Source organism: Anolis sagrei, chromosome 5, assembly GCF_037176765.1.
Source record: "Anolis sagrei isolate rAnoSag1 chromosome 5, rAnoSag1.mat, whole genome shotgun sequence".
Taxonomy (NCBI): Eukaryota; Metazoa; Chordata; class Lepidosauria; order Squamata; family Dactyloidae; genus Anolis; species Anolis sagrei.
The window spans coordinates 55189621-55215493 of NC_090025.1; the positions used below are offsets into that span (position 1 = coordinate 55189621).

Consider the following 25873-nt stretch of genomic DNA (forward strand, 5'->3'; position numbering starts at 1 on the left):
ACAAGAGTTAATACAAGAGTTAATATATACCAGGATCCGACCCCAGATTATCTGCTTTGAACTGGATTAAATGAGTGTACACTCCCAGATAATCTGGGATAAAAAGATAATCTGAGAACAGATCCTGCGATAAAGAGCAGTGTAGATTCAGCATCAGTGAAGGTCAGTTGAAGGAAGAAGTAATAAAGTGATCATCAGTTTTTAGCATGTCAATAATCCAGTTAAAGGAAGTCAGTAATGTATTTATTTATTTATTATTCGAATTTATATGCCGCCACTCCCCTGGGGCTCGAAGTGGCTTACAAGAACAGGCTAAAATCGAACAACAATTTAAAAACAATTTAAAACAATTTAAAAACAGCAATATCAAATATCAAAGGCCTGTCGAAACAGATATGTCTTACATGCCCTGTAGAACAGTGTCATAAATTGTAGCCAGTTCAAGGTCAGACTAACATGCACATACAAAACTACTGCTAGTCCTCAAAAAGGAGGATGGAAGGCAACAAAACTGCCATGGAGTAGCTGGAGGAATTTATAGGAAGGTAATAATATACCAGGTGCCTAATTAGATCAACCAATGATATAATTGGGCCAAACTTCCCACACAAAACCCCCATGTCTAACAGAAAATACTGGAGGGATTTGAGAGGAATTTACAGTGATTTAGGAGAGATGTACTTCACCTATTTCCAGAGAGCACTGTGAACCCAGCACAAATACCTGATACCAAATTTGAATACTGGTGGGATTGGGAGGGTTTGATTTTGTCATTTGATGATTGTAGTTGGTGGGATTTATAGTTAAACTACAATCAAAGAGCTCTCTGAACCCAGTCCACAATTAATCTGCACCAAACTTGGCATACTACCTACATGGCCATCATTGGGGTTGGGGGGGGGGGGTTGTTTTTGAATTCTGGGAGTTGTAGTGATGGAACTGGTGGCCCAGAGTTTGCAGGTTAAGAACCACTATCCTAGCAAGATGCTGCATGTTGCCATTATTTCTTGAGCAACAAAAAGACGAAGGAAGACTGTGTCATTCCAACATGTTATTAAGCAGGAGATAAGTAAAGCAATACTTCTTTACCTATGACCTAATGAGGCATGGAAATATTGCTTGTTTGTTTTTGATAACACCATTATTTTTTTTCTGAAATGAGGTAGAGTTTTAAAAATACAACATTCAAAATGTATTTAAAAATGCATATTCAGCAGTCCACGTCCATTTATGAGTCTTTGACACATAAATTTTTGGATTAGTATCCTTGTGTATTCAACAATATTTTGAACTCAAAGGTTCCTCATGTTTAGTTTCTACATGACAATCAATTTCCATTCTGAAAAGTATTCTGCCTACTGGGTTTAGCCACTAAAAGTGGGATGAATGCTGCTGTTCTTTATTTTTGTACAACAAATGTACAAATGAGCTTATCTTCGAACTCATGAATTAAAAAAAAATTAAAATTCAAGAGAAAGCAAAATAGAGTTTCTTTGTTTCTATTAGAGGTTGAACCCAGAATCTGCTCCAGCAATTATTTTTAACAGGGAAGGAATGTTGCTCACTGTTTGTATTTCTGCATTTGAAAAAAACCCCATTAAAATACAATCATCCTTCTCTATTATGTGTGGGTTCTTCAGGATGATGCAGAATCATTTTCATGTAACCTCACTGCTACCACTAACATCCATGTTAACATGCTCTTTTGAATCATTTGTGATGGCATGATTACTGTGAATATCCTATTCTCTTCTTTAAAAAGCAAAACATTTGTTTTTTCTTCTTCTGTATATTGTGATTTAGAGCCAGCTCTCACTACTAAACAAATGTGGCACAGCTCATAAAATAGCTAGAGGTGAAAACAAAGAACGTCACCTCTAGAGACATAAGACATTGTACCAGTGCTGAGGCTTTTTGAGTGCTGAAATTGCCTTAGAAAGTACAACAAATGAATTTGTAGTTAAAGTGCTGCATAAAGCACAGTGTACCACATTCTTTCTGAAAGCATTTATTTGAAGTTCCAAATCTTTAAGTGTTACATTCATGCTCTACAGTGCAATTGAGAAGCATAGTTCTTCTCAGTGGACCTATCTAATTACTTTGCTTTCTCTTGGGCCTCAATTTCTATTTAGGCAAAAAATTAATAAAGTAATGACTTCATCAAAACTCTGTGTGTATTCATCTGAAACTAGAAATTTTAATAGGTGTAAAAAACTGAGCAGAGTATTTAATTTATGACATAACAGCAGTAATAGTAACTGCAGGTGAAAAGACACCTCAGCTAGAAAATACACAAAATGCCATCTTTAGTCCTTTATCCCTGCTTTCTTTGTTCAATGTTTTCTTCACAAACAGTGAAAACTCACCTACCCAACTTCATAGTAATAAAAATAGTAAATCCATCATTTCTACTTCATAATTATTCCACTTGTAATTATAAATAAGGAAATAAAATAACTTAACTAGCCGGAGGCCCTTCTATACTGCCAAACCCCAGTTCCTCCCTCGACCCAAACCTCGGGCTTTCCCTCAGGGGGTGGCATCCAGCCCCCTCCAAGGCCCCCCCCATTTTCCCCTCTAAAACGTACTCGAGGGACCTCCAGAGAGTTATCCTGATGTGCAAAAATGACATGCTAGGAAGTGGGGGGGGGGAGGGAGTTCCTTCCTTCTTCCCCCCACCTTTCCAGACACTATTTTCATGCAACCGGGGGGGGGGGGGGTACTCTTCAGAGAGGAGGAAGGGAGAAATGGGACACTGGGGGGAGGGGGTGGCATCCCACTCCTTTGGGCTCCAGGAGCCCAAAGAACCAGATTGGCTGTAGGAATTCACCCCCAAGACTGAAGAAGAAGTCCCAGAAGTTAATCCCCAAAGGCCCAGGACCTGCAAAGATCCAGGCGCTACTTTAAATCTGGATAATTGCAGGTCTCAAATTAATACAGAGTAAACTGGGAAAGCCCATCTTACTCCACTTTAGTCCAGGTTAACCTGAGGAATCATTTGGATGCCTCGGGTCACGGAATATCCGGAAATCATGGGTTAATCTTAGGTGTCCAAACGATGTCTCATGTTAACCTGGATTAATGCGGAGTTAACAGGGTTTTAATTTGACACCTGCAAATATCCAGACCTTAAGGTAATCCAACGTCCCTCCAGCCCTCCATTATCCCCTCCAAAACTTACCTAAAGGGCCTGCTGGAAGTGCAAGCCCCTCCAGAGAGCTCTCCTGATGAGCAAGATGCCATGTCAGGAGGTGGGAGGGGGAAGAAGGTGTTTCCCTTCTCTTTCTCCCCCCCCCCCCACCTCCTGACATGTAATTTTTTTTATCAGGAGTACTCTTCAGAGGGGGCTGTGCTACCGGCAGGCCCCTTGGGTAAATTTTGGAAGAGGAAATGGGGGGATGGAGGGGGGGGGTCTGGATGCCATTCTGGGTCAACCAAAGGAGGGTGTGGGGACAGAAACCCAGTTCCTCCTGGGTTTTGGGCCTGTGTAGAAGTGTCCTCCATTATAATAAACCTTTAATCCCATGCGTATTTAGAAGGGAGACTTGACTGATGTCAGTTGGACTTTATTCTCAATAAACACATACAGGATTGTGAAGTACATTGGACTACATACTGCTATGTTGAAATATCTACCTAAAAGCAATAGGTAAAATTGAGGTCCATTAAGTGAAATAAACTGTGGTGCTGATCTGAGCAAGGAAACAAAGGGGAATATCTGTGTAGTTGGTGACTATATTAAAAGTGAGTGTTGTTCTGGTATATACTGAAATTGTTTTCTGCATTTGAAAAAAAAAAGCATATCTAGGTTTGGCAGTGCACGAATCTTCAGAAACCGTTAAAGCAATTCTCACTCAGGATTTTTCTACACTGACATAGATACCTGGACTCATCCTGAACAAACCTCTCACTATAGCCATGATGCATAGTAGTTTCCTAACAAGGGATAATTGTAATTGTAAAGGGAAATGTTTAATCAAATGCACAGAGGAATGTCCATGTCTTTAGATCTCTATCATCTTATGCATCAATTCCTTTTGCTCAATAGTAGGTCCAGTTATACCAGTCTCACAATCATGAGAATAAATAAATAAACAGGTATCTATGTTAAATATACCACATGTCATTGCATAATAGTTACATTTTATACTTTTGGGGCAGAAGAAGAGGAGTGGGATTATTACACAATGGGAAAAAATATACAGACAATCTGCATACAGTGTTATCAATGAGAAAGACAGTCTCCATGCTGTAAATAGTCTAGCTAGCATGCGGAAGACTCTGGGCTTCCCTTTCCAGATGTTTTGAAAACAACAGGTTTTCTCGCCCCCTTTCAGCTATGCTACTTCTCTCAGCTGAATCTGAAAGCACTGAGTTGAAGAGTGCTGGTATTGTTAGTCTCTTCAACCAAGTGCATTTGGAGTCAGCCAAGTGAAGCACCATAGCTAGAAGAGGGGCGAAGGCAAAGCTGTTGTTTATATAGTGCAGCAAGACACATGAAGAGGGAAGTCTGGAGTCTTCCCCACACTAGCTAAGAAGCTTTCTTGCCACACTGTATGCAGATCATCTGCCAGGAGAAACATTGAGGCACTGAATGAAATCTGCAACAATTACAGGAAAAATATCGATTTGTACGGCCAAACAAGGGGTGATTTTGATTATAATCTTAATTCTATAGGAGCTTACCAAGATATGGGGTCTGCTTGAGGTATGATTTAGCACCTTGGTTAAAATTCAGATTAAAACCCAGACTAGATTTGCTGATATCAGAGTGGCTCTGAGGACAGAGGAATAGGGATTTTGTATTATAATCTGAATTCTACAGGAACCCATCAAGACATTGAAAGCAATCATGTAACTGAAAACAGAACTATACTTTATTTAACTAAAGAAATATATAAGTTTTATTTTCAATATCAGTTTAACTAAGTATATGACTTCACTAGAGTTTGCACTATAATAGTATATCAACATCAGTTTTATGGTAAAATATGATCCAATCTCCTATAGTGTGTGCAACCAGAAACAAAATATCTTCTAGGTCTGATAAGAATCCAAGAGACTCCATAGAGTGATGTTATGGCAGGTCAAATAGCTTGCAGCAAGAGATTGAATCTTATACTGTTTATTTCAGCTTCTTTGATGTCTCTCTTTCTGTGACTAAAAGGTAGAAAAATGTGCAGCTAGATCCTGCATTTGTATATCCAAAATGTAATTTTGCTCTAAGTACTATATATATGACTACATTGTGTGCCCTTAAGACACTTCCAATTTATGGCAACCCCAAGGCAAACCTATCATGGCCAATTCTTGGCAAGATTTAATCTTGATGCAGCTCACCATTGCTTTCCTCTGTGTCTAATGGTGCTTCCCTAACTCCAATCTGCTCTGAAGCAGGATTTTAAACCCTGCTTCAGCGTGGGTTTAAGTTGACACAAGCTGCCCCAAACCTGGGCTTTCCCTGGAGGGTGGCTGCATGCTATCCCAGCAATGACTGAGATGGCACCCAGCCACCTGGAAACTCTCCAAAACAAACTTTAAATGTTTTAAAAACTTACCAGGCTGCTATTACAGTGATAACTGAGTCCTCCTGGTGCATAGAAATGAGACTGGGGGAGGGAGAAAATAACTCTTCCCCCATCACCTGAAACATAATTTCTATGCACGAGGAGGATTCAAGGATCACTTTAATGGCAGCCCAGTAATTTTTTTTAAAGGTTGTTTTGAGGGCTTGGGGAAAGGGGGTGAGTGTCGTCTGGCACCTTTTCAGGATATTGTGTCTCATTGTGCCAAAATTCAAGGGAACACCTTTTGTAGTTTTAAAAAATGTAAAAACTTAATAATGTCCTAAAATAGAAAATCAGAGCTGGGTCCGGGTTCAAGTAAGTGCAATAAATTCCCGAGTAGAGCCAAGGGAAAGTGCAAAAAGTGTCAGTCTAGAGGGAGTACCTCTGGCCATAATATGTCAAGATTAGTGGGGGTGGACAGAACTAAAGTGCAGGAACTTAGGTGCAGGAATTTTAATGAAACAGTTGTGAAGCCTTGGAGTTCCAAATTACCTCTGAGGATGCTTGCCATAGATGTAGGCGAAACATCAGGAGAGAATAATTCTAGAACCATAGCCATATAGCCCGAAAAAACCTACAAAAACCCAGTGGGGACTCACTACCAGGTAGCCCTGGGACTACCAGGGGGTTAGTCCCCGTTGTCATCTTGCACACAATTTCCCAGAAGTCTGCTCACACCAGAAGAACTGGTCTGCCCACATTAAGGCCGTATGTGATGAGCCTGTTAAAAGCAATAAGAATAAATGTAAAGTGAAATGCTAATCCTGTCAGAGGAAGAAGACAGGTAAATAGGAACTTGCAGGTCTGACTTGCTAGGTGTAGTGGCAGAGGGCTCACTGGCATGTGAATTAGAAACAGAATTATCCTAAGCGACTTGTTTAAGTTTTAACAAACACAGAGAACAAGCACACATCTTTATCTCTCTTCTACTAACTCCAAAAGAAACTCAGATGCTGAGTGGAGTAGACCGGCTTTGTAGAAAGCCATGTGATTGGTTTTCTTCTTGGCTTTTCTTCTGATTGGTGGACAAACGTTCAGTTGCCCTTGTCAATCACATCACCATCCTCATCCCCCTCCCACCCAGACAATTATGGGAAAAAATGCTCCAAAACAACAAATCTTAACTAATTTCTCCAAAACATTTTGGAGGTTTCTGATTTGATTTTTTATTATTTGGAGGGCTTCTGGTCTGATTATGAAGCAGGCCTCTGAAGCTTTGCACAAAACCTGTCATACAGTTGCTGCCGGCATGTCTAGCAGGTTCTTCATAGGGTTGCCCTAAATCAAATTCAACTTGATAATAGAACAACTTGAACCCCATTCCAATTAGCTAAATAAACCAAATCCTAGGGGAGCCTATATTGGAGCCATTATCAACTTCAAGAAGATTCACAGCTTCTTAGGAATTGTGCTGGTCTCTCATGCATGCAGCCAGGTCAGAAAAGACCAAACCAGAGATATTCAGAAGAGAGAACCAAATGCAGTTGAGTTGGCCAAGGTGTGATTGGATCAAGGGAAAATTGATACATAGGCTTATGAGGAGGAAACACTACATACTGAATAATGTGACCATGATTTGAATGTAAAGTTCCTCTCCACTATAGTAAGACCACAACATTTGGGAAAAGCTGATTAGATGATAGATTAGAGGAGCTGTTAATTCTCTCAGAGTAAAAATAATTTGAGAGCCTAACAATGATACTCTCTTTCTGCAATGGTGGGATTGCATACTCCTGTGAGCCAGGAGGCTATGCTAACAACAGCAGTTCTACTAGTAAGGTGTCCTATGTGATACAGGCTTTTGCTAAGGAGTCAGACCAGCAGAAATGGGAAGAAGGGATGTGAACAACTTCTCAGAGACAACTGCACTGGCATTATATGAGTAACTAACACTTATTAGTACTATGCAGTAAACTCCTTTCGAATCCTTTTACTGTGAAACCGCTATGCTGAGATAATAAAAATGAAACAAGAGATAAATGCCAGATTATGATGCCTCTGGACCCAAACTGAAAGGACATCAGCTCTTGAATTTCTCAGAGGCAAAACAGAAGTTTGAAGATTCATAACATATATTATAAGATCATGGAAAGGGAAAGCACAAATTAGGGGGAGCTAGATATAGTAGAACAAGAAATGGAAAATAAAACAGCAACATACTTGGGGTGAACTAAAATGGACAGGATTGGGTCATTTTAAATCAAATAATTACACAATGCTTTATACAGAAAATGAGAATCTGAGAAAAATTGAGTGACATTAATAATAAGGAGTGATGTAACAAAAACAGTCACAGTATATAAAGCAAACGATATTGCATCCAGGTGAAATGAGCATGGTTCTTTGGCAATAAACATTTGTAAGTCTTAAAACAAAAGAAAGTACTCCAATTCAAATCTCTATTCAGGAATGAAAATCCACTGGAGAGCATCAGGCCACATACACGCACACTCATACTAAGTCTATGAGGAAAACAATGAGAAGCCTCACCTGAATTTAAAAAATAGCCAGAAAACCCTATGATAAGTCAAAGAGCAATCAAAAGCAATTAACAGCTCTCTTTCTATACACATATAGCAATGGAGTTACATGCAAGTGGTTATTTAGTTTGAAAAGCACTGCAGCATGGCCCCTGGACAAAAATGAAATGGTCAACTCTGCATCAGAGGGTGAACAACAATGAAAAGCAGCTATCAGCTTGTCAAATAGCATTGCACTTGTTTTATAATGATTCCATTAAGTAGTTGGGGATTTTTTTTTTACTACTTACATTGATGTCTTCCAAATCTAAAGTGCTCAGAGCAACATTGTTCCTCTTCCAGATGATAGGAGGTCTCAAGGTTCCCTGAATGGCACAACTTAGGACTGCACTTTGGCCTACTGTTGCTGTAGTGATGCTTATTTTCTGATCTTCTGGCAGACTCAGTTGAATTACTTCTGTAAAAGATATGTTGTATTTAATGTTAATTATCACCCAGATATTTAAGGTTGTAATTTGAATCAAAGGCAAAACAATTTCCAGATGAAAGCAGGAAACAGAACTGTTTCAAATAAAAGGTCAGCATGACATTTCAGTTGTGACTGACACAGACATGCCTAGCAAAATGAGCAGTTTTACACATGAAATTATTTCAAAAGAAAAGCACATGGCATGCTGGCTTCAAAAGAACATAAAATATTGGCAAATATTTGTTGTCCTTACCATTGTTTTACAGTGGCTACATTCCTTCCTGGAGGAATGAATCCAGAAGGTGGTGCTGAGGGACTATTGTGCAGTTCTCTGGTCATTGGTATCATAGTATTTAACATATACCAGTGGGAGAGATTGTCTGAAGTTTTGGGGTGCAGTGCTAACAATATGAGGTTTTAAAACACCAAAGTCTACGTTTATATCTTTCCACCATAAGCCAAGGCTGTTCTGGTTTCTAAAATCAGCATCTGTCATCAGTAATGGACTGAATTAGGGCAAATAAAAGGACATGGTCAATCAGAAGATAGATCAGGGAATGGGAATTCATCTTGTCTTAGATGGCATTATACTTCTCCACTGAATGCATAGGCTCACAGTTTGGCTATAGTTTTAGGATCTCATCACATTAAGGATGGGATTTGCCATGCATTGCAGAAAATCTGGCAGGGCCAGGCAATAGGAAGCCTCATATTGTCTGCCTTGCCCCTCACCACATCCCATGTGGGGAACTGTCCACCACATGGTTTCCCCCGTTGTTGCCTATGCAACACGGGACACCTCCTGTCTTACTGCCACAGTGGCTTACAATGCTTTCACTTCACTTGTGCCATAGAGTCCCACCAGAAGTAGCTTGACATCATGGGATGGGAGCAGGCAAGATCCATGCCACAAGTGAAGTGAAAGTGTTGTAAAGGTAAAGGTTGTCCCCTGACATTAAGTCCAGTCATATCTGACTCTGGGGTGTGGTGCTCATCTCCAAGAAGAGCCAGCATTGTCCATAGACACCTCCAAGGTCATGTGGCCAGCATGACTGCATGGAGCGCCATTACCTTCCCGCTGGAGCGGTACCTATTGATCTACTCACATTTGCATGTTTTCAAACTGCTAGGTTGGCAGAAGCTAGGGCTGACAGCGGAAGCTCACGCCACTCCCTGGAATCGAACCTGTGACCTTTTGGTCAACAAGCTCAGCAGCTCAGTGCTTTAACCCACTGCGCCACCGGGGGTAGTACAGTGGGCAAAATTGACCTTCTGATGAGGCCTCTAGACACAGCTTTGAAGCTGGAGGCCCATGTGGACCAGAAGTGCTTTCACATATTTAAAATGTGTGTACCAACTGTGCTTGTTACTTGTGACTTTGGATCAGACCACAGTGGCACATGCCTTAGTTGCATCCTGTAAGTACTACTGTAACATGTTTACTTGGGGTTGTCCCTGAATTTTATTTTTTTGAAACTTCAACTGGTCCAAAGAGCTTTAACCAGACTTTTAACTGGGCTGGCTATAGATATTACACAACTCCACTGCTGCAACAGTTCCACCGAGTCCCAGTTTGTTTCCAGACACAATTCAAAGAGCTAGTTATAAAACCTTACATGACTTCAGTCCAGGCTATTTGTCAGGCCATATCTCCCTTTAAGGCTGGACTCAGATAATCAGGAGAGGCCCTGCTCTCAATCCCACCCCCATGGGGACACCCTCTTGGTGTAACTCTAGATGCTGGAATTCTGTTCCTGGTGTAATAGCGGGAATTTTCTCCTCCTTTTCGCTTTCCCATCAGAAGGCTAAAATCTTTTTATTCAGACATTTAGTAGCATTTTATTTGAAGTATTTCAAGACTGTAAATGTTTTAATTCTATTTTTATATTTACTTTTATATTATTTGAAGTGTTTGTTCTTTTAAACTGTGTTGCTTTGAGTACCAATTTTTGGGTAAAGCAGCAATTAAATAAATACAAATAAATAAATAAATAAATAGAAATATATACATCTGAAGACTCTATAAGGAATCTGTTGCCCAGAATTATAGGTAAAAAGTGGATTTCAGTATTAGTTCTGGAAGTCTGGGCTTGATTCCCCACTTGGCCATGGTAAGCTACTGGGTGACCTTGGGTGAGTCACACTCTCTCAGCCGCAAAAACCTCAATGATAGGTCTGCTTTAGAATTGCCATACATTGGAAATAACTTGAATGCATAACAACAAAACACAGTTTCATATAGCTTCAACCTGGAAGATTCAAAAATAAAGAACTAAGCAAGGCTAAGCCTGCTGGATTTGAACATTCCACCCTGATCCTCTTTTATTAAGTGAATAGAATAAGTTTATAAGCAGAAAATATGAATTTAATCAGAACACCATATTTGGGCCTCTCAGTGACACCTACACCACAATGTTTGCTATGTTGCTTCTATAATTTTAATTTTATACATTTCAAAGCCATGGCAAACTGAAATTGTAACATGGCATGCAAACCGCAATGATCCTTGGTTTATTATTATAGGTATCAAATGCGTCATGGAGGAGGGAGAGGCTTCCGTTAACCGAGGAGTCCCCATAGAAGTCGTGGTGGGGAAGGGGAGATACGGGAAAGGGAGACCTTTAATTCGGCCTAGGGAACGTAGAACAACATTAGTAATTCCAAATCGGTCTCCTGATACGGTAAGTAGGTGTAACCAGGATGGCGGTCCCTCTGGATTGAAAGTGGTGCTGTTGAACGCCAGATCTGTCAACGGTAAAACAACTTTCATCCAGGACTTAATTCTGGACGAACGGGCAGATCTGGCGTGCATCACAGAGACCTGGCTGGACGAAGCGGGAGGTGTAAATTTGACCCAGCTTTGTCCACCCGGGTTCTCTGTGCAGCACCAACCGAGATCCGGAGGGCGGGGAGGCGGAGTTGCAGTAGTCTACAGAGATTCCATTTCTCTGACCAGGACCCCCATCCCGCAGTCAACAAATTTTGAATGCGTCCACCTGAGGGTGGGTGACCGGGACAGATTAGGGATTCTGTTAGTGTACCGTCCACCTCGCTGCACTACAGTCTCCCTACCTGAGCTAGCGGGGGTAGTCTCGGACCTGGCATTGGAGTCCCAACGGCTGCTTGTGCTGGGGGACTTCAACGTCCACACCGAGGCTGCCCTAACGGGAGCAGCTCAGGACTTCATGTCTACCATGGCGACCATGGGGCTGTCCCAACAAGTATCTGGCCCCACCCACAGTGCTGGACATACATTGGACTTGGTTTTCTGTCAGGGATGGGAGGAAGGTGGCGGTGTTGAGGAGTTATCCATCTCTCCGTTGCCATGGACCGACCACCACCTGGTCAGCTTTAGACTTACTGCACCCCCTAACCTCCGCAGAGGTGGAGGACCCGTTAAATTGGTCCGCCCCAGGAGGCTTATGGATCCGGAAGGATTCCTGATGGCTCTTGGGGATTTCCCCGCCACCTCGGTTGGTGATCCTGTTGATGCCCTGGTCGCTCTCTGGAATGGGGAGATGACTAGGGCAATAGACACGATCGCTCCAGAACGTCCCCTCTCAAGTAGCCGAACTAAACCAGCCCCTTGGTTTACTGAGGAGCTGGCGGTGTTGAAGCGAAAGAAGAGGGAACTAGAGAGCGTGTGGCGTTCGGATCCGAGCGAGCCAAACCGAACACGGTTTGTGTCCTTTTTAAGGTCATATGCCGCGGCAATAAGAGCCGCAAAGAAAACTTTCTTTGCGGCCACTATTGCGTCTGCAAAGAACCGTCCGGCTGAACTGTTCCGAGTTGTCAGAGGCCTATTAAAACCCACCATTCAGGATGGGTGCCCTGATGACTCGGCAGCTCGCTGTGAAGCTTTTGCTCAGTTCTTTGCAGACAAAGTCGCTTTGATCCGCTCTGGACTGGACACCACATTAACGGCAGTCTCTGAGGATGTAACACGAGCATCTGCTTGTCCAATTTTGATGGATTCTTTTCAATTGGTTCAAACCGAGGATGTGGACAAGGTGCTTGGAGGAATGAGAGCTACCACATGCATCCTAGACCCCTGCCCATCCTGGCTTCTAAAGGAGGCCAGAGGGGGATTGGCCGAGTGGGTTAAGGTGGTGGTTAATGCCTCCCTTCGGGAAGGCATTTTTCCAGCCAGCTTAAAGCAAGCTGTGATAAAACCGCTGTTGAAGAAACCATCACTGGACCCCACTCAATTGGTAAACTATCGGCCTGTTTCCAATCTTCCCTTTTTGGGCAAAGTCATGGAACGTGTGGTGGCCTCACAACTCCAGGCATTCTTGGTAGACACGGATTATCTAGATCCGGCACAGTCTGGCTTTAGGCCGGGACATGGTACCGAGACAGCCTTGGTCGCCTTAGTGGATGATCTCCGTCGGGAGCTCGACAGGGGGAGTGTGTCCCTGTTGGTGCTACTCGACCTCTCAGCGGCCTTCGATACCGTCGACCACGGTATCCTTCTGGGACGCCTCGCAGGAATGGGTCTCGGAGGTACTGCTCTGCAATGGCTCCGGTCATCCCTCGAGGGTCGGTCTCAGAAGGTGTTACTGGGGGACTCCTGTTCTACCTCACAACCTTTGTTTTGTGGGGTTCCTCAGGGTTCAATACTGTCCCCCATGTTGTTCAACATCTACATGAAGCCGCTGGGCGAGATCATCCGGAGTTTCGGGGTGCGGTGCCATCTGTACGCAGATGATGTCCAGCTCTGTCACTCCTTTCCACCCGCTACTAAGGAGGCTGTCGAAGTCCTGAACCGGTGCTTGGCTGCTGTGACGGTCTGGATGGGGGCGAACAAATTGAAATTGAATCCAGACAAGACAGAGGTACTCCTGGTCAGTCGCAGGGCCGAACAGGGTATAGGGTTACAGCCTGTGTTAGACGGGGTCGCACTCCCCCTGAAGACACAGGTTCGCAGTTTGGGTGTGATCCTGGACTCATCGCTGAGCCTGGATCCCCAGGTTTCGGCGGTGACCAGGGGAGCATTCGCACAGTTAAGACTCGTGCGCCAACTGCGACCGTACCTTGGGAAGTCTGACTTGGCCACGGTAGTCCACGCTCTGGTTACATCCCGCCTTGACTACTGCAACGCTCTCTACGTGGGGTTGCCTTTGAAGACGGCCCGGAAGCTCCAACTAGTCCAACGGGCGGCAGCCATGGTATTAACAGGAGCAGGGCGCAGGGAGCATACAACTCCCCTGCTGTACCAGCTCCACTGGCTACCGATTAGCTACCGAGCCCAATTCAAAGTGCTGGCTTTGACCTTTAAAGCCCTAAACGGTTCTGGCCCTACATACCTATCCGAACGCATCTCGGCCTATCAGCCCACCAGGACCCTAAGATCTTTGGGAGAGGCCCTTCTCTCCATCCCGCCTGCTTCACAGGTGCGGCTCGCGGGTACGAGAGATAGGGCCTTTTCTGTGGTGGCCCCGCGGCTTTGGAATGCCCTCCCTACTGAAATAAGATCAGCCACCTCGCTAATGGCATTTCAGAAAAAACTGAAAACTTGGATGTTCCAGCAAGTTTTCGGCTAACCCGACGTGATGATGTTTTGATCATGGATTAGCAATCTCGGACAACGAATTGGATTGTGACTTTAATTATGAGATGTTCTGGTCTGTATTGGTGGCCCAATACTATGTATGTATATGTATGTATTTTATATTTTAATTTTATATTTTAAATTGGAATATTGTAGTTTTAAATATGCTGTAAACCGCAATGAGTCGCCGTATAGGCTGAGATATTAGCGGTATACAAGAGTACCAAATAAATAAAATAAACAAATAGTAGTGAATCTTGGGAACCATGAGTTCAAAACAAACAAACAGGGTTACAGTTTTACCTAAAACTACAGAAAATTATCCTTCCCCTTCATTTCTGTCCAGCACTAGTTTAAGATTATGCACAACCTCCAACATTACACAGATGAAAACCAAACACACATGGCAAAACATCATTAGTGTGTGGTCAACGTGGCAAAAGATTTCAATGAGGAAGAACACACAGAAAAGGCTTCAATAGTATATTTTCACCTGAGCCTGCTTGGAAGAACAAGATTCCTCCCCTCTTTTCCCCTGCACAGAGTTAATTGGGCTCAAACTACTTTTGCACTTCAAACTTAGTACCCTTTTTCATAGGTCATATAACCTGGGCTGGGAAGAAGAATGAACTTTGCAATAGCCACATGAAGCATGGATGCGATTTTTCCTTAATGCTGAGCAAGGCCACCTAATGTGGTCTTGCTCCACCTTAGCTAAAATCAGGGAATCCTCCAGGGATGCAAAAACATTTCTGTTGTTTACATGGCTAATCCATTTTGGTTAGGCTCTACAGCCCAGGGATAAGGCTCTTACCGCAGTCATCTTGTCCAGGTGATGGCCAAGGAGCTCAAACCACCATAGTGGTGGCCAAGGAGCTCAAAAGTGTTTTTGGTTGTTGCTCATCAATTTTAACTATAGTTGTAAAAGGACCCAGTGTGACTCAGAGGGGGTGAAAGGAAGGAATTCAGCCCAATGGAGGTAGGCAGTGGAGACATCCCCACCTCATGACTGATCCAACGTATTCCATCCTGGATTAGCCCCAGGGTATTTGACCTGCATGGATGCATTCTCATGGGGGGGGGGGAGGCTTCCACACAACCATATAACCCAGAATATTGAGGCAGAAAATCCCACAATATCTGCTTTGAACAGGGTTATGTGAGTCCACACTGTCATAATCCTGTTCAGTGTGTATTTTATACAGCTGTGTGGAAGGGGCCTCTGTTTGTGGCAGTAACATTGAGTGGAAGAAAAAAGGGAAATGTGGGAGTAGAAGGAAACTGGGACATTCTAAATCAGTGGTTCTCAACCTGTGGGTCCCCAGATGTTTTGGTCTTCAACTCCCAAAAATCCTAATAGCTAGTAAACTGGCTGGGATTTCTAGGAGCTGTAGGCCAAAACATCTAGGGACCCACAGATTGAGAACCACTGTTCTAAAGGCAGTGTTGTACTCCAGAGTAGAAACAGGACTCTCTAATCATTAATTACACCACAACTTGGATGAAAAATGAGTCATCTTCATTTGAAGAATAATTGAAGTCAATAAAAGAGATGAATATAAAGTTTAAAAAGTCCAAAAGCAAGAAGCCAAATAAGCAGTAACATAAACAGTGTCCAAACATAAGAATAATATCAAAGATCCTAAAGCTTGCTGTTTAAATCCAGATGCAAAGAAATATCAAATGCCTTCTATAAAAACCATTAACGTAGCCATTGTTAATCCACTTGAAAAGCCAGGGAACCTAGGAGACGAGGCCACAAGAATATCCAAAAGACTTGACTTGAAACCAAACGATGCCTGGTCTGAAGGAATTTCCCTAAGAACTCAATTTAAGTCCCAGAAACTGATTTCTACTCTCCCCCCCCCCCCCCAGTCTTTCACCTTAATTGCAGAATTCTTTCTGACTTGCATAAACATTGGGCTTCTCTACGGTTCTGGCTAATTTCCAGCCGGCGACTGGTCTTATCTATCTCTTCATTAACTGCAGGTGTGAAACTATCTTGCAGCCTCGAGCTTGGAGAAGGGAGTGAATTTTACTGCAAGCTCGAGCTTGGAATTTTCTCATGAGAACTTAGCCTTTCCCCTGACCCTTCTCGATCAGAGTCTGTAGTAACCTTATTGTCCAAAGTGTCTCCATTTTGCACCTCATCCTCATTGACATCCAAGACAGGCTCAGAAACATTAGAAGAGGGAACGTTATAACAGATTCAGGGTGAAACACAGGCTGAGTCCCAACAGGCAGCTTAAAAATTGGGAGAATATTAATTGGAACTGCCTTCACAGAATTGGAAAATGTGTTTACATTGGTATGTTTAAGAACTTGATCATCTTGATATTATGGTTACAAGGGAACCTCAGCTTCCATACTAAACATATCTTACCTACAATTAAATAAAACTATCTGAGAGGGGAACAAATAACCCTTCATTTGTTCAAAGCCTGGCTTAGGGCCTACATCCAATTTCTATTTCCAAGAGAAGTATATTTGAATAAATGTAATGTACCATGTTGTGCCATCTCTGTCCGTACTTTCTCTTTTGTTGTTTTTTAAAAAAGTTTTAATATCAATAGTTTATTTTATTTACTTTTGCATGATGTGAGTTGTCTAGCTATATCAGTTTTAACTTTTGTAAACCGACTTGAGAACTACACTGAGATAAAAGAAAGTAATAAATGAATAAATAAAAGGACAACAACATAAGTGTAGACAAAAACCATTTAACAATATATTTAATAGGTCTCCTCTAGCCATTAAATTTTAGATTAGGTTTCTTTTCTCTACAATGAAACAAAATAGTGCTTATATTTAGGTGCATTGATCCCACTGTTTAAAATTGAGTTGAAGTAACACAAACTACAAACCTAGTACACTTAAGGGAATGCTCTACTTTAAATGTTTTGTGACAAGTGTCCTAAAGGAGCCAAAGGAGCTTTGAGTCACTTCATTACTACTCAAAAAACAAATTAGATTCAAGTAAGGAAGACATTAATCTTTCAATTGGGTATACAATATCTATCTGTGCACATACAGAGATCCTTAACTGACTCTCTTTATCCAAATTAAGAGTGCACTTTGTAATTAGTACAATTAAAGAGATAGCACATTTGTCTAATGTGTTTCCAGGAAAAAGCATCAAACATTTCAGGGGAAAAGACTCCCCTGCAGCATGGATAGCTAAAACATTTTCTTTTTTTCTTTCTTTTTTTAAAAAAAAATAGCAAGTAAAAATTTCAAGCCTCTTACTAATGTTCCATAATACAAGTATAGGTGTAGTTTTAGTTATTTCTGTCTCATGTATGTGAATAGATATATATAAAATAATCTCATGTCATTGGGCAAGATTGTAAAAGTATTTTGAAATTATTTTTCACCTTGTCCAAAAAACATATTTTGTGCAAAATGCAAAAAAAGTAGTTTGCAGATGTATACATTAATACACACCCACACACACACACAATGCTTGTATGTAGGGGCAAAAAAATGAAAATCTAGTTAACAGGATTTTTAGAGACATCATTAACATTACTACAATAACACCAATGTTATCTTTTTTATATATTACTAGCTGTGCCCTGCCATACGTTGCTGTGGCCTTTAGTAAGAGTTTTGAAGTCTCTGCCTGGCCTCTCTTCCTTCCTTCACTCGCCCTCTTTCCCTCTTTCTCTCTCTCACACTTCTTCCTTTCCCCTCTTTCTCTCTCTCTCTCTTTCTCTCTCTCTCTGGCATCCCTCCTTCCTCCCCCTTCTTTATGCTTGTGTGTAAACTTGAGTATCTTCTGTTGGTCATGGGGGTTCAGTGTGGCATGTTTGCCCCAATTCTGTCATTGGTGGGGTTCAGGATGCTCTTTGAGTGTTGGTGAACTCTGAATCCCAGTGACTACAACTCCCAAATGTCAAGGTCTATTTCCCTCAAATTCCATCTGTGTGGATATTTGGGCATATTGAATGCTTTGGTCTGGATCCATCATTGTGTCTTCAAAGTCGCCCCCTCCCTTCTCCCCACCCCTTCCCTCCCTGAGCCACTCCTTCCCTCCTCCCACCCCTCCGGAAAGACACGCCCCCTCCCTTCGCCCCACCCCTTCCCTCCCTGATTGACTCCTGGAAGGAAAGGGGTGGGGCGAAGGGAGGGGGCGTGTCTTTCCAGAGGAGGTGGGAGGAGTGAAGGAGTGATTCAGGGAGGGAAGGGGTGGGGAGAAGGGAGGGGGCGACTTTGAAGACACGCCCCCTCCCTTCGCCCCACCCCTTTCCTCCGTGACTCACTCCTTCCCTCCTCCCTCCCTCTCCGGTTAGACACGCCCCCTCCCTTCGCCCCACCCCTTTCCTTCCAGGAGGGAAAGGGTGGGGAAGGGAAGGGGTGGGGCGAAGGGAGGGGGCGTGTCTTTCCAGTGGGGATGCGGTGCGGCGAGGCTTGGAGTGTGCGGAGCGGGGCTTGGAGGCAGCGTGGGAGGAGTAAGATGAAGGAGGGGGTGGAGGGAAGGGGGCGGGGGGAAGTTACGTTGTTTGTGTATGTGTGTGTGCCGTGTGTGGGGAAGTGCGGTGACGTGTTTGCGCTGGGCGGGGCGATGGAGGGAGGGAAGTGCGTTGGCCGTTCGGACATGTGTGTGCGCGCGCTGGGGACTTTGCGCCAGTGCGCATGCTCAGTTGTTTTGCCGTTTTTTCTGTGTGTGGTTGTGTAGTTTTGATTTCTGACTGGATTAGTTTGTACCTAGTGGGGTTGTCCTTGGGGCATGGCAATTTTGGTGGAGTTTTGTGGAGGGGTTTTAGAGTTTTGCTTCCCCGTTGGATGCCAGTAGGAAATTTATAGATATAGATTGTGACATAGTATTTCAAAATTAATTATTATATAAAGTGAAGGGTTGATATTTCAAACCTGCACTCACTTTGGTCATTGTATTATGGGGTAAACATTGAAGACTCATAGATTTACAGCCTAGTCTTGTGAATCAAGGAATCCACAGTAGCACAGCAGGTTAAACCACTGAGCTGCTGAACTTACTGATCTGGGGAGCAGAGTGAGCTCCTGCTGTTAGCCCCAGCTTCTGCCAACCTAGCAGTTTGAAAACTTGCAAATGTGAGTAGATCAATAGGTACCATGCCAGCTGGAAGACAACTGAGCTTCATGCAGTCATGCCAGCCACATGTCTATGGACAACACCAGCTCTTCAGCTTAGAAATGTAGATGAGCACCACCCCCCAGAGTCAGACACAACTAAAGTTAATGTCAAGAGGAACCCTTTATCTTTACCTTGTGAATTATGTTCTATATATACATATAAATAAATTTAGCCTTCTGGAAATAGCAAAATCAAGAAATAATATGTATCTGTGGTGGCTCTGAGTAGGTCGTGGGACTAATTAAGTATACCGTAGAACATCTTTGATAAGTATAAAGTAAGTCTTAGAACAGAACCATTGTGAATGTCTATCTAGATCTAGATTGTATTATCTAGATCAAAACTGGGCAACTGCCAGGATATGAGGTACATTGGTCATTCCAGGAGAACTTGAAAAGCCACACACCCTTCTAGATCCCTGCAAATATTTTTTTTAGACAAATAGGCAGGAAGAACCATTTCTCATTTTGTCTTTTTGCTGTAAAATACCAAAACATTCCCTGGGGTGTAAGAGGCATGTTTCATCATATTTTAGCCTCCTCCACATAGAAAGTGGCCTTCAGGGTCACTTTCTATTTGGATATATATTTTTTTCACCTGAACTTAGAAAGGCTAAGAGAGAGAAAAATCAAACATGGCAAAATTGCCCCACATCCACAAAATTGGAGAATGAAGCCTAAAGAAATAATATTTCAGTATATGTTATTATAATATAGATAAAGTAATAAACTCTGTGAGTGGGAAGGAATGACAAAGGCCAACTACTCTGCCTTCTTCTATGCAACTAAAGCACCCCTGAAAAATGTCCATCCAATCTCCTTAGATGTCCAAAGATGGAGAGTCCATAATCCTTGGAGGCAATCTATTTCACTCAAACTAAAGAAAGTTTCTCATAATATTTAAGTGGAAGTTTATGAATACATTGATTCATGTAGTCTTTGGAGCAGAAGAAAACAATCTTGCTGAGACAATGAAGTGATCTTGAGACTCTTTCATGCATTTATTTTAACTACTTGTACTATTGGGATATATATATATATATATATATATATATATATATATATTAGGGCTGGGCGGTTTCATTTCGTTAATTCGTAATTCGTTAAAAATTCGTTATTTTTTTTATAACGAAGCGATAATGAACCATTCTGGAGCAACTTAAAAATGAAACGAATTTTTAAATTCGTTTTGTAAATGCTTCGGATTCGTTATGTATTCGTTTCGTTATCGGTTTGAGGTCGTTTTGTTATTATTTCTGCATGTCTGGGGCAAGTTTTATAGTTGTTTTTTGTTTAATTAGTGAAAAAAATATAATATCACACTAACAGTCAACAACAGAGGGAGAGGGGAGCTTCAGAAGTTCCCCCTGTCCCATTTGGAGGTTTTTTAGTGTATTGCGCGGTTGCGTCCGCCATTAACGAATCGATTTGTTATTGTTTCGTATTTGTTTCGTTAATGTTTCGTAATTTTTTTTACATTTACGAAATTTCGTAAATATCAAACTTTTTAAAAGAAAAACCCCCCCAAAAAATGAATCGATTTTAGAAACAAATTTTTCCGTTGTTACCCAGGACTAATATATATATATAACATTTTCCATATGAATATTAAAGAAACCATCATATATTCAGTGGGCCCATCACTATGGTATGTTCATTAGTGCAATATACTAATAGGTAAAGAAATAGACCTGACTTAGACATTCTAGTATTTTTGACATATTATCACCAGCTCTCTGTCAATTTTTAATAGTTATATTCCTGTTATGTCTCAACATTATGAAAGTCTGCAACCTGAAAACAAATCAACAATTCATGCAAACACTATAAAAACAATTTGGGGTGTGAACAAATTGTGTGAATTTACACTCAACATGAATGAACAAGCATGGTAATAAAAGTGGAGAACGCCAGGTCACTGTTCCAGTTTTTCTTCAACCACCGACTTCACACATAGTTAAAGAAACAGCCCAAAAAATTAAAAACAACACAAAAATGAAAGTGAACTTATGATTTATATATCTATTACATTTCCACTAACAAAAAATTAAAACAGGAACATATTCCACAGAACACATAATGGCAAAAACACATTTTAATTAACATGTGCACATTTTAAGTCTTTACAGTTTTACTTTTTTATTCATTTACAACCACAAAACACCCCTTTGAGTCAAACCTAATGAACATTATCCAGATTCAAGTTTACTAGACAGAATTAAGACCATATTAAGCCTATACTAATTTTGTTTGCCTATTTAGAATGTAATTTAAAAACAATCACCTCCTCAAATGACATAGAAGTGTTCTTTGTACATAATCTACAGCAAGTTTCAAACTCTTAATGGGAAGACCATAAAACTCTAAAATAAAAACAGAGAGCGCTGTGATGGGATAATTTTTACCGTTTGCTCTTATGTGGTTTTAGTGTCATTTTATATATTTGTGATAAAGGCACAGTGTTATTGCATATGATTTTTATTTCCTTTTATGGCTCCTTCAGTAAGGTGTAATGTCAGTTTCACTTTCATATCCCATTTTGTTCAGGTTCTGTTAGGTGAAACTTAACACATTTTTAAACACACGGAGAAGTGAACAGATGAAACTTCATATCCTGTCATCAGCTGAACCCAAATATAAATCAAAGTATTTGGTGAATAAAGCCATAAGAAAGTTTTTCAAATTGCATTTTATATCATTTTACAGTGCAAACGTTTCTTTTAACAGTGCTGTCAAAACATGGAACAAAGCCCAAAGAAAAGAAATAGGATGTAAAAATTATTTTCTGCATGATGATCATAAATCTAGTTTATTTTTGGGGAATCTACCCACATTTCTGTTCAGAATTGATGCAGAAAGTGAAACTTGCTGTTCATTAAATTTCTATTTGTCCATCATGCAGAAGTCACAAGATACTTTGGAGACACAAATATTACAGGACACTACCTGCTTCATTTTTGAGCTTTACTGCAATTGCCTTTGTTATGGCTGCTGTTATTTATTTACAGTATTCATTACAACTATGCAGGGGTCAACTACAAAGACTGAGTTCTATATAGATTTAGCCCAATGTGGTAGCCCTTGGGTGATTCAAAGCTTTCAAAACTACACAAAAAATATAATTGGCAAACAATATATGCACTGCTGAGCCTCCTCTGTTGTAGGATAACCTTCATCTGTCCCTTGCATTTTGTTGTTGTTGTTGTTGTTGTTGTTGTTGTTGTATACTTGTTTTCACACCCAGTGATGCAGGATGGAAATTATTTCTGTGTCTTATTTTTCTATGTGTTTCACTCTCTACTCTTCATTCTTAACTATTTATAATTCATGTTTTTCAGAGAGTCATCCTTGGGAGCTATCTGCATAATTGCATATATGGTATATTCCATTAATTTGTAAATTTGTGGATCTGCAGGACATAATCTAAAACAACCACAACCACAAAAACATTGCAAATTCAAGGGCCTGACTGCAAAGTAAGAAAGATTTCTGCTTCCATTTAAAAATAGAAAGCCACAGCTTTAAATGATCTTCATGTATCAGGATCTAAATTTGAGTATAGTTAATTTTGGTCACTAATCAACTATAGTCCCATTAGTCTTGAAAATGTTATGATCACGAATGTGTTATCTTTGAGTGAGCTGAGATTTTGTTCCAGGTCCTGACATGGATTCCCTAATTCTGTGGGTGCATAGGAAAATGTTGTCCCTTACATAAAATAACAAAATCAAAGTTTGCTTTTTTGGATTTTGTTGTTATTGTTTGAATTGAATATCTTCCAGTTGTGAAAAGGAAATTAAACTCCCAATGGAATGGACCGGAAGACACCAATACCCCCAATCCTTATGTATCATCCCCATTTCTCTTCTTGTCTTTTTCTTTTTTTATATTATTCTTTTTCCCCCTCCTTTTTCTTTTCTTTTCTCCCTTACCTAAACTCCTACCCACTCTATCCCAAATTATTTTAATATAAATAATGAGAATCCTTGCAATAAAAATAATTATTAAAAAAATGAATATCTTCCAGTTGTGAGTGATGGCAACCATGGTTGCAGAATATTAGCCAAATGTTCTTTACAGCCTACAATTTTCTGTTTTCTAAGCACAGTTAACTTCTATATTACTTTTTATTTTTTCCATATATATGAATTGCCATCCTTCATTGGTTATTCTCCTTTCACTAACTTCGCCACCCCAACTGGCCCTCTTTCCTCCTGGCATTCAACCACTGCCACCACAATCCCAAAGGCATTTCTACATAGACCCTTCTCTCTTTGTAAACCTTAAGAGTAGATCTCCTAGCAGTCTTTTCCAAAATGGACAGAAAAGTACAATTAATGACAAAGCACTAAGCAATGAGTGGATTTATTGTCCCCACAATGAAAATATTTTATATATATATATATATATATATATATATATATATATATAATTTTACAGTAGAAATATTTTGCACTTTTGTGGTTTTGTATATTTTGTGTATATGAAGTTGGGACAATACTAGTTAAATCCATTTCAACTCCATCTTGCAATGCAACTAAATGTGGAAATGCTAGGGTGGGATTGAATACTTCTGCTTGGAAGGGTAAATTGGTATCAGACATGAAAGACTGCTCTAGTAACTGAGATCAACAAGGACAACCAAGGGTGGATGGATACAAGGTACAAGGACAGTAAAAAGAGTAAAATGCTCAAGGGTCTGTTTTCAACATAAACTCTTAGTTACAAAAGTAGACTGATAAGAGCTGAAAAAACATTTGTACAGGATATCAGATGTAGATATCAGACAAATATTTACCAGATATTCACAGGGAGCTTTGCACATATAAACGTAAGTGTAGATGAACACAATGCCTATCTTACTTACAAAGTAAATGTGCATGCGTATTTGCTATTTGTATAAATAAGCTGCATTCATGTTCAATACTGGCACAGAGCAGACTTAACTTTCATGATGATTGCTGTTTTCTAGGCATCCAGCCAAAACAGATACATTTTTCAAAGTTAAACTCTATTCTTATTGGAAAAGTATGCAACTCAGGAACAGTTGTGTGAATGAAAGAGCCAGTAACACTGGTTGTAGTTAGAGGCTGTAGCTCCTATTTCCTGAAGGACTGATCAAAACGGAGCTAATACAGAACAGGATAAGAAATAACATACCGTAACCCATTTCTAGATTCAACCTACAGTGTACCCCCTCCCCACAATTCTTATGAGATGGAGAAATACATTTTATTAGTGCTATTTAGCAGACAATAGGAGTATGCAAAGTTTCGGAGCACCGTTTTGTAATTCGGAGATTCAGAAGATATGAAAATATGAACCTCCAAATTACTAATAGGACTTCTCTGAAGCATTTACAAATCAAAACACAAGTCTCTGAAACCTTTAAAGCTAAAGGAAGAAATCTGAATGAATAAATTACTAAACTTCAGAGATTTGGATTACGAATCGGAACGGGACCCCTCCAAATGAATTACTAATTAGCCAATGAATTAGCCATTCCACACACCTCTAGTAGACAAACCCTAAGCAATCTTCCCACAGCCATGCAGTCTGTCAGAGCACAAGCAATACTGATGTCAAAAGTTGGAAAGCCTTGTTTTGGATGAACAGAAAATGAGTTTCAGTAGGACTGTCTTAAGGATCAATAGATTCAACTTTGACAGTAAGACACTTTGAACTTGGCATGAGAGGTTTGTCATTCCCCTTCCCCCCTCCCACAAAGCTCCTCTAGAGTTGTTCATACTGCTACTTTCTCAATGGAGTAAAAGAGAACAAAGGTTGATTAAACCTGCTTCAAATATATAGCCAGGGACTAGATAGATAGAGACCAGAGTGCCCAATACAGATTGGGACGTGGCATTATTGTGTAAGAGCTGCTTTATCCTTTGACAACAGTGGTTGCATTTTTTTGAAGCTTTGTCCAATAGTAGTAAGGGAAGACAGACACAATCTGGCAACTTCAAGAAGGCTATTTCTTCATTGCCTGCTTTCTTTCCTGGTGATGCACAAGTTTTTTTCCTTGTTACCACCATCACCTACTATGTTGTGTTAATATAGTAACCAACAGAATTCTGGTCTGCATTTTCAATTTTCATTCCTCTACTATTCACTCTCCAAGGAAGTATTGATTCGTTTTTGGATGTTGTTTTGGCAATTTAGAAAGAAGGCATTTAAAATATCTATCTATCTATGTATCTATTTATTTATTTATATTTCTACCCTGCCTTTCTCGAACCCGAAGGTTACTCAAGGCAGCTTTACAACATAGGCAGCTATTCAATGCCATTAGAACAATGTAAAAATTACAATAAACATTTTAAAAAGAATTATAAAATACATGCATTAAAACCTTTAAAAAATAGCCGAGGGGGCACCACTGAGAAAGCCCTGACTCTCATCACCGTCAGTTGTGCCTGCGAAAAAGCGGGACCAAGAGCAGGGCCTCCCCAGATTATCTTAAACTCCTAGATGGTTTCATGGGGAGAAATACGTTCAGACAGGTAAGCTGGGATGGAACCGTTTAGGGCTTAATAACAAGTCATGGATGATGGAATCCATGGATGTAGAATCCATAAATGTAAAGCTATTTTTAATCTGTTCATTCTGGATCACAGGGTATGATAAATCCAAGTACATGACAGTATGATAGTAGCTTTTCTTTCATTCAACAAACAGTGCTTGGTTA

General features: G+C 40.7%; 1 protein-coding gene across 4 annotated transcripts in view; it reads right to left on the reverse strand.

The window, feature by feature from the left end:
• The window catches only part of FSTL5 (follistatin like 5), a 445346-nt gene that overhangs the window by 120408 nt on the left and 299065 nt on the right, over window positions 1–25873 (reverse strand). For all 4 annotated transcript variants that reach the window (XM_060778765.2, XM_060778762.2, XM_067468703.1 and 1 more), the window contains one exon: window positions 8338–8504. In XM_060778765.2, the coding sequence (XP_060634748.2) occupies window positions 8338–8504 (167 nt within the window). The remainder of the gene's footprint in view (window positions 1–8337; window positions 8505–25873) is intronic.